At 31.5% G+C, this 10,411-nt stretch overlaps 1 protein-coding gene across 1 annotated transcript; it reads right to left on the reverse strand.

The window, feature by feature from the left end:
• Positions 1–4,897: 4,897 nt before the first annotated feature.
• On the reverse strand, positions 4,898–6,959 carry LOC139858689 (uncharacterized). Its single transcript, XM_071847522.1, has 4 exons — positions 6,807–6,959; positions 6,206–6,338; positions 5,979–6,099; positions 4,898–5,048 (listed from the first exon to the last, which is right to left on the reverse strand). The coding sequence occupies exons 1-4, from the start codon at positions 6,956–6,958 to the stop codon at positions 4,975–4,977; spliced, it is 480 nt and encodes a 159-aa protein (XP_071703623.1). The 5' UTR covers position 6,959; the 3' UTR covers positions 4,898–4,974.
• Positions 6,960–10,411: the final 3,452 nt, after the last annotated feature.

Below are 10,411 nucleotides of genomic sequence, written 5' to 3' on the forward strand. Positions count from 1 at the left end.
TATATTTCGGAACAACCATAGACACTCTATATGTGAAAGTTGGAGTTAGCTATACAGGGTTGAGGTTGATTCCAAAATATATATAGTTTGAGTTGTGATCCATACTGAGATACGTATACACTGGGTCGTGGATTCATTCAAGATAATATTTATCGATTTATTTCTGTACATCTAACTGTGGACAACTAGTTGTAGGTTACTAACGAGGACAGCTGACTTAATAAACTTAAAACATCAAAATATATTAAAAGTGTTGTAAATATATTTTGAACATACTTTGATATATATGTATATATTGTTATAGGTTCGTGAATCAACCAGTGGCCAAGTCTTACTTTCCGACGAAGTAAAAATCTGTGAAAGTGAGTTATAGTCCCACTTTTAAAATATAATATTTTTGGGATGAGAATACATGCAGGTTTTATAAATGATTTACAAAATAGACACAAGTACGTGAAACTACATTCTATGGTTGAATTATCGAAATCGAATATGCCCCTTTTTATTAAGTCTGGTAATCTAAGAATTAGGGAACAGACACCCTAATTGACGCGAATCCTAAAGATAGATCTATTGGGCCTAACAAACCCCATCCAAAGTACCGGATGCTTTAGTACTTCGAAATTTATATCATATCCGAAGGGTGTCCCGGAATGATGGGGATATTCTTAAATATGCATCTTGTTAATGTCGGTTACCAGGTGTTCACCATATGAATGATTTTTATCTCTATGTATGGGATGTATATTGAAATATGAAATCTTGTGGTCTATTGTTACGATTTGATATATATAGGTTAAACCTATAACTCACCAACATTTTTGTTGACGTTTTAAGCATGTTTATTCTCAGGTGATTATTAAGAGCTTCCGCTGTCGCATACTTAAATAAGGACAAGATTTGGAGTCCATGCTTGTATGATATTGTGTAAAAACTGCATTCAAGAAACTTATTTCGTTGTAACATATTTGTATTGTAAACCATTATGTAATAGTCGTGTGTAAACAGGATATTTTAGATTATCATTATTTGATAATCTACGTAAAGCTTTTTAAACCTTTATTGATGAAATAAAGGTTATGGTTTGTTTTAAAATGAATGCAGTCTTTGAAAAACGTCTCATATAGAGGTCAAAACCTCGCAACGAAATCAATTAATATGGAACGTTTTTAATCAATAAGAACGGGACATTTCAACATTGTCGTAAACATAATCTGGAACATTATCAAGAACATCATTTGTGACTTCTTCATTAGCTTGTCTGAGGAAATGAGAAAATCGTCATCAGTTGGGAATTCATCTTCTTCAAGATTTTCATCAACAAAAAGTCCCATAAAATCACTAGACTTTGGGCTTGAAATTTCATCTAAATCCCACTTACTACTATCATATTTATTGAAATTAATCTCCATAATGTCCTTGGCATCCTCTCTTATGAACATAGATAGCTTTTGTTTTATGAGAAAATAAGACATAATCGTTTATCAGCTTCTCGTCGTCCATCACATTAGTAAGCACCCTTCCTGCAATTAGGTTTTGGTTTTGGTCGACTGAAAGTGAGAGTTTTCTAGCTCCCTTACAGTGCCCCACCAATGTGTTATCGATGTAAATGTCTTTTCTGTCTATCACGATACCGGAACTCCAGTAATTGTCAATCAGGTTAATCGATTAAGATTCCAATATGACTCATTCCACCTGCGAATACTGTTCAACCACTTATGCATGGTATGACCCTTGTGAATTATGATGTTTTCCGTTGTTTCTATTGTGTCAAAGATAATCATGGCTTCAAGTCACCCACGATATTTTATGGAATAATTGTAGAGGTCTTCAGTATTGCATAAATCCTCAATGTGATCGAGCATAGCCACCTGTTCCACTTCTCCAATGATGGCTTTTGCCAGGACATGTTTATTTGTACCTTCATCGCTAATATTCATCGTTCGATACTTCTCTTTAGCCTTATCCTCTTTTGTAACCCTCTCATTTGCTCTTGACCTCGAAAGTATGTCTCTCAGATCACCTATGTTTTGATTGATTGCATCTTTGAAGGTCTGGTCGTCTTCAACATGTCCATCATTGTTTCTATCCCCACTATTGGCCAGAATTTGGTGTGATATGTTATGATAGGTGGTACTAGGTTTGATTTTTTGTCATGAGCTTTGAAAATCTTTATAAGGATATTACCAACTTTGACGAAGGTTAGCAATCTGGTGAGCACGACTTCATCCCTGACATCCTCAAATCTGACGGAGGCGAATCTTTGTCCGTTTCTGAGCCGTATCTTAGCAATGTAGCTGTCACGAACTGAGTCATAAAGTTTGAAGAGTCTCCATAGTTCAGGAAACGACCAATTTTCTAGGTAGTTGAAAAACATGTACGATGTTAGATGGATTCCGTTAGACCCACTTGAAATCACCCCTGAAATCTCATGTATATATCTCACGAGTTCTTCCTTTGCTTGCCGCTCTCTCTATCTCTCGAAGTATCTCCCACTCTTTATTATCTCTCTCTCTCTTATCTTTTAGTATATAAGATTTTTTATTTTTATGACTTTAATTTTAAAATACTGTAAAAACATGTAAAAGTTTTTTCAAATAAACGATATTATTTTACAAAGCTAAGTAAAACGTATGAAAAACTCTATTGAGCAAAAATGTATTATTCTAAAACAATATAAGCATAATTATTTTTCTAAAACTATATAAATCATGATAGCTCAATAATTGTGTTAAAAGATTGAACAATACATAACCACGTCAGGCTTGCCTGAGTGGTCATTGAGTTGTCCAATGAAGCACACCACTCAAGTTCAATTCCTGACTATGTCAAATTGTTCAAAAAGGGAGTGTGACTAGAGGGTGAGCATAATGCGCAATTCACCTAATACCAAGTCTCGCGCTCGGGGGGCTTGATTACCCGAGGTATTACCTTCTATGGGGGAGTCAATGTGCTCGTTTATAGAAGGGTTTCCTCACTTACCAAAAAAAAAAAAAAAAAAGATTGAACAAGACATGTTAACGACAATTGGAAATTTTATGTCAAAAAGCAAGTTATCTACACAACTTTAGAGTAAAAATAGTAGATTATGTACGTATTTTAAAAATTTCTGGTAAATAACATTGTTAAAACTTAAAACTTAAGGATTTTTCAAAAGATATTGTGTGCATAAATGATAGTAGTAAAAAAATGTTAGGGAAGTAATTATTAGCAAGTTACTGAGATAGTTTTCAAGTAGTTACAACTTACAACTACAAAAATGTAAGGCCTATGTTAAACTTCCAAAACTTAATCTATAAATTTTGATAATAATGATAAAATTAAATAAAAATATTTAAGTCATTAGTAATTAGATATCAATTCAATCATTAACAGTTTGATTTAAGGTAAAACTCTGTGTCCAATCGAAATATTTCTCTAAAGTATTGTTAAAATTAAACTATCAAATTCACATTCGGTTCGGGGGGTTTTCTGTTCAACTATTTTTTTCATTTACGATTTGGTTAATCGGTTTTTGTGTGGTTGATGATAGTATTTTTCTATTTATTAAAATTAAAATTAAAATGAGAAAATATGATACTTGGACGTTGAATGTATCTTCACGAGACAAAAATATTTATTTATTAAGAAAGTCTATTTGAAAAGTCGCTTCGGCTTTTCGCGTACAAAGATATTCCGAAATAATGAAGAATGAACCGATGAATTTGATTTGGTCTACTTTCATACACACATAGATAGATGGAAAAAGATATAAATAAATAAATAAAACTTTCTAGATCTTAATAAAACAAAGTATTTATCCAAATTAGTTTAAAACTTATCTAATTTCATATTTCATTACAGTTCGCCATAAATATTGTGGATTACTTAAATATTTTATGAAAATGATTTTGTAAAGTTGAAGTTTTATCAAGTAATTAAAAAAAAATTCGGTCCAAAAGTGATTTTTCATAAACTTGAGTGCAACCCCAAAAAGAATTGATCAATGCTCAAATTTTATCAACGAACTGGTCGTAGAATACTCCATACTCCATAAATAAATTATTATTATTATATAGTATAAAATACTAAACAATTCAACATGTGATTAAAATGAGCAATGATAAATTTGACATCATTTTTGATAACTTCACTACAAGTTTACACTAACATGTTAGTCATGTTATGCTGAATTTATCAAAAACGACATATAAAAAATCGCCACCCAATTTAAACGACCTAAATAAATAGTACTGAAAACTGAAAGCAAACGTATTAGGCCCTCAATGAAAGTGACATCACAACAATCGAGTTGTTCCATCTACTTTACACTTTGTAAAGTGTAGATATACATTTCAGAGTTATCATCATTTCATTTATATGTTAACTTGAAAAAAAGGCATAACTTTGGTCACATCAAGATCAAGCAAAGTACAAATGCAATTGAAGAAGTATAAAAATTAGGGGACCTCTAGAAGACAAGGCCTCGCAAGGAATTGAATTCCTTATCCAACACAAACTACGATTGCGATGTTTTACCTAAAAACTTAACACTTTGTCGTGTTAATCCACTAGTAATATTCGCGCATAAAGGTTAATATCATATGGGATAATATATGGTAATAAACGTAGCATCTTTTGTTACACAGAATAAAGAATATAGCAAAAGTAACACTTTCCATGGCCACTACCATATCATTCCTAAAAAATGTATGATATATAGTACAAATATCTTCCAGATTTTAACCAGAGCATATCTTCTAGTATAGCAAATGTTATTAGGATAGATGGATGTAACATTTTCAAGATTTAGCGAAATAAATTCATTTTTAAAGAAAGAAACATGAGATAAATTACAAGCATACAGTATCGATTTATAAGCAACATAACCAAGAAAACCTAGTCGGATCATAGACTCAACCGGCAAGTTCAGGCTTAAGTGTTACAGATGTTATACCTTAAAGGTTGTTTGTTTCCTAAAATTTAAGCCAATTTCTAATTCCCAGAATCGTCTACTGGGCCATCTCCGCCATCTTCTTCAGCCAACTGCTTTTCCTTTTCTTGTTGCTCTGCAAAATGTAGAAAAAGTGTCTAGTGAATCAATGTCATGAAAAAGGTGAATGCAGCAACAATTGGCTATGGGTCTTTTCCGTTTGAATTTGTAATGATCTAAGAACAGATTAGAAATTTATAATATTCAAAAACATTCTTGTGAGATGAGAGAGATCTCTCATGTTAGGTTAAAGAAGTTATTGTTGAATAATACTTTGTATAACTTTACTAGTCGATATAGAAATAGGTAACAAATTATCCAAAACTAACTATCTGACCTCACATGAACACGTAGTCAAAAGCAAACAATCAGGTGTTAAGACACACATCTAAGTTATTATCAAGTATTTTGCTAACTGGAGGACTAGCTGTTACTCATATATTGCAATTTTTCATGAGCTTATACATTTTTTATTATCTACATGCAACCTGATGTATAATACAGGTGGCAACTTCAACCCATTTACTAAATTATAGGTCAGCCATAATCTAATGATTATACTTTTATCTATGATGGCTCAACAGATGGGTAATACATAAGTTTCTAGTTATGAAACAGAACGAGTCAACAAATTCAAAATCACCAAAATCTGACATACTAATCCAACATACTAACGTTCGTTTTGAAAAGAGTTCAACAAAAAGTGTTGCAGGTAAACATATGTACAAATTATTTTTTAAACGCTGACAGACACGTTCAACCAGTCTATTTTGCCACCTATATCTATAGTGTATATATACATCTTATCTTATAGCTTGTAATTATACAACAGAGCACTAGCTACCAATAAAGATGTTCATAGTTGCATACAGCTGGAGGCGGAGGCAGATGTTACACTCTTTGATAATGGCAACGAGCAAGCAATGATATAGGTACAGATGAACAAAAACATAAGAAACCAAAGATAAATAGCTTGAAATCACAAATATAGCAAGGATTAATATACCCATCATTTGGAGTTTGTAGATGGCCTTCTGGGTGCGCTTTTCAAGCTTATCAAGTTTCTTCTCTACATCCCTTCTAAGATCCCAGTTTGGTTTTTTGGGTGCAATGTTCAAAAAAGGATCCTGAAGAGTATTCAAGATCTCATTATACACTTATGTATGTGAGATAACAAAAAACACGATCCTATACAAAGAAAAAAACAGTGAGTACACAGAAGCCGCAATTTACCTCTTTTTTCTCTTCAACAGGAGGTTCACTAGCAACAGGGTCTTCAAACTTTGGTAACTCTGGTGGAGCAAGTTTACCTTCCTGAAGCTGTTTATCATGAGGCAGGTAGTTTCGAAACTTCACATTAACATCACTGCAAAGGTTTAGTAATTTGTTAGCATTTAAAAAGATTTTTAAAACACGTAGCTATATTAATCATGTGACATGTAGGCATCAAACACGTATGCATGTGTGTACGCATACATCTCCGACTCCTAGTTATATTGGCAACCACATGGATTAAGATATGCATTTCGAAATGAATGTATCTGCAGCAAATGTAGCTTACAGTAGATTTTCTTTATAAATGCGCTAAATAGTAAAACAAATAAACAATTTATGATATCTGGCTAGTGATTATATATCTACCAGAGGTAACAAGTTGAAACAATGGAAACAACTACTAACAGCTTTAAAATATGATCTTCTTAATCTAATCTTAGAAAGAACTAAATGAATATTAGTTTCAAATTTCTCTGGTCACATGTATATCAACTGCAACAAAAAAAATTATATTTCAACATTTAAATAACAGAAAAGAATAACAATTGTATATACTTACTTCTCTTCATCATCAGCTCCATTTTCAACATTAACCAGAGCTCCATCATCCTCGGGATTCTCGAGAAGTTGTTGGGCAGCTTTTAATGCTTTTAACCTCTCACGTCGAGCTGCAGCTGCTTGCTCGATACTTTCTTCTTCACCTACACCCATCTCAAACCTACATTTTTTGGAAGTACAATAATAAATCCTTTAGTTATTACAATAACAATTTACTTTTTACATATGTCATGTAATCAAGCACTTTTTTTATAACAGGGCACATCGATGGAGCATTTATTTATCAAACCAAACTATAACACTTAATAATAAATAATAATTACGGAGTATAATCATATACATAAGTTCACATAATTCAGAAATTGATCATTTATAAATCCAAACTAAGAGTTCGTATCAGATTAATTTAAGTACGTTCATATTATAAAGCCTTTGTTAAGATAGGGCAGTATTTATATACTGAACTAACAATTTATGTAAAACCAGTTACATATGTTCATTGAATAAACCGTCTGTTAGTCTGGAACGCAGGAATTTATACATAGTATAAGCTAGGGTTTTAACATTAGGGTTTAAACGTAGATTTGAAAAATTACAACAATAACACTAAGATTAAAAAATACAAGAGAGTTTGATGAAAAACTTACTTGAATCACTGATACGTAGCTGATTCTAGATGAATGGCGAAAACTTAAAATAGGCCAGACGGACGCTGAAACCCCGGAGTTTAGGTTGAGACTTTATCGAAAGAGGAATGAATTTGATTATCAAATTTGGTTAATGGATATGGATATCCGACGAACCAAAGGATTTTTTACGTAAATTACAATTAGGTCCCTATACTATTTACAATTTTACAAGTTTCGTGATCAATAGTACTTCATACACTACTATTGAAGAATGTCACGCTAACGAACACTATTTTTTAGCTAAACGCCTAACAAGACTATATATGTTTTATGCATTTTACTAGTTTTATGAGCCCGTCCATTGGACGGAAATTGTAAATATAGGTTTTCGCTAATGTCAAATATACAATAAAATCTATTTCAAGTTTCTTTAAAAAAAATTAATTTTGATAACGTTTTATTAACTCGTCCGGTGAACGTAAGTTGTAAATATACGTTTTCGCTATTGTAATAATAATAGTATTATTTTCATTTTTTTTTTAAAGTTGTTTTTTCTGATAGTGTTTTATGAGCCCGTCTGTTAAATTGAAGTTGTAAATATACGTTTTCGTTAATGTTAAATTATTAATGATAGTAAGTATACTTTCATCTTTTTTAAAGAAGTTTTTTAATTCTAATAGTGTTTTATGAGCGGCTATTGAATAAAAGTTTTAAATATACGTTTTAACTAATGTCTATGTGACTACTTATTTTTATATTTTCCTAAAAAGTTAAGTTGATATTTTGTTTCGAAAAATATATCAATAACTAAAAAATTAAGAATTATAAAGAAAGTGATATGTGTCAACATTATATACGAATTATCTTTATAGTTATACTTATGCAAATAATGTATGTCATAAAAATTCTAACATTTTATTTCTTTATTGTTTGAAGATCAAGTAGTGAACATATCTTATTAGGAGGTTTTATGAACCTTAAACCAAAGCACAAAGAGATCGATACAATAGGTTTGGGTTTATATATGAATAAAACATTTCGATTAGTTTATAATTATAAAGTTTAATTAACTAATTTAATTTTATTTAAAAATAATTATTAAGTTTATCACGTGTGGCTTTTATCTAGACTCTCAAGTTAATCCCACGACAAATTAATATAATCAGTTAGTTAAATTATACGGCGTATTTCATATTTTATGTGTTAAAATATTATTTTTTATAAATCAATAAAATTAATTAATGATTTTGATCGGTCAAGTAAACCTCAATTTTAAAATTGAAGGCAGAGATTACCGTGAAAATTACATACCTTAATTTAGGGGAGTTATTTTAGGAAGTTATTATTATTTGATTCAGTTTAATTGAGAAAATGACATGTATGATTATTTAATTCAGTTTAATTGAAGAATTGACACGTGTGAAAATTTAATTCAGATTAATTAATAAATTGACACGTAGGATTATTGGCACGCACTTTATAATAATGTATAGATAGATAGATAGATTCTAGTAACACTATAAATATTTAGTGGTATATCCCGTATATAGTTAAAAATTGAGGTGTGACCTCCCGTTGGCATACACGAATTTTTTTGCCATTAAATTAGTTTAGTTTAGTTTCAATTAATTTTAAAAGAACGTCGAGTTAGTGATAAAAATATTTTTGACATTCGTCAAATTTTAATTTTTAAGAATAATATTTTTTTACAAATATTTGTTCCAAAAAATATGTAGTTAATATAAGAAGTTCGATGCATTTCATGAAGTTGGCCGTAAGCCGTGATGTGATGGGCAATAATGACGTGTCTTTCGTCACGATCAATATTATTTTCACAAAAACTTTATAGAAATTATTGTGCAAGTACATAATTGGGAATATAGATGGGCAAAAAAACCGGATCCAGATCCGATCCGGTGACCCGATCCGGAACCGGATCCAAGCAAAACCGGACACAGCAAAAACCGGATCCGGATCCGAGATCCGATCCGGTTCCACCCGGATCCAGTTTTTCAAGAAAACCGGATTTTTTCCGGATATAAATCGGATTTTATCCGATCCGGTTTGGATCCGGATCCGGATCCGATCCGGTTTTCAAAAAACTAGCCCTTTTTTTTTTTTTTTTTTTTTTTTTGCAGTTTCAGCCTTTTTTTTGCAGTTTTTTTTTTTTTTTTTTTACCATTTTAACCCCACAAAGTCCATTATAAATACATGGTAATGCCTTGGTTGAAAATGCACCAACAAACATTCTCATATTTATTATGGACTACAACCGCGATATAGCAATGTAAGTCGTTCTACCTTAAGACGTGACGCCTTTAAATTATGGAAAAAAACTAAAACTGAAATAATTGAAGGTTTTCGAATATATAAACATAGGGTTTCTATAACTTGTGATTTTTGGAGCGCACCACATGGAACGGCAAATTCTTATTTAGCCGTTACCGCTCATTGGTCGACAATCAAACCCAATTGTTGACCAACCCGGATCATCTTCTCGAAGGAGCCGAGACCTCAAAATAAGTCTTTTTAACTTGGTACGTGAAGACGCTTCCAAACGCGCACGAACATCTGCACCCACAAGCGAGTTGGGAAATTATAAGATGGCAAACTTTGCACTAAACATGAGTGAAGAACAATTTAACAACCTTGACATTTTAAAGTGTTTTTATTGTTCGAATAAAGTGCTTTTATTTTTATTATTGTATCGTTCGAATAAAAGTGTTATTTATATAATTGTATTGTTTGAATATTGTTATTTATATTATTTATTGTGTTGAGCACTTGAGCGTTATAACTTTTCTTTATACCGATTATATTATTGTTGTCAAACGTTAAAAAAAATAGAACCGGTAAAAATATAATTCGCAAAATCGAATCCTAGTCCAAGAAAAATCCGAAAAAATCCGATCGAGATCCGAAAAAGAACCGGTTCCGGAAAAAAATTCGAAAAAAATCCGACGCCGAGAACCGGAAC

The sequence above is a fragment of the Rutidosis leptorrhynchoides genome, chromosome 1, assembly GCF_046630445.1.
Source record: "Rutidosis leptorrhynchoides isolate AG116_Rl617_1_P2 chromosome 1, CSIRO_AGI_Rlap_v1, whole genome shotgun sequence".
Lineage (NCBI taxonomy): Eukaryota > Viridiplantae > Streptophyta > Magnoliopsida > Asterales > Asteraceae > Rutidosis > Rutidosis leptorrhynchoides.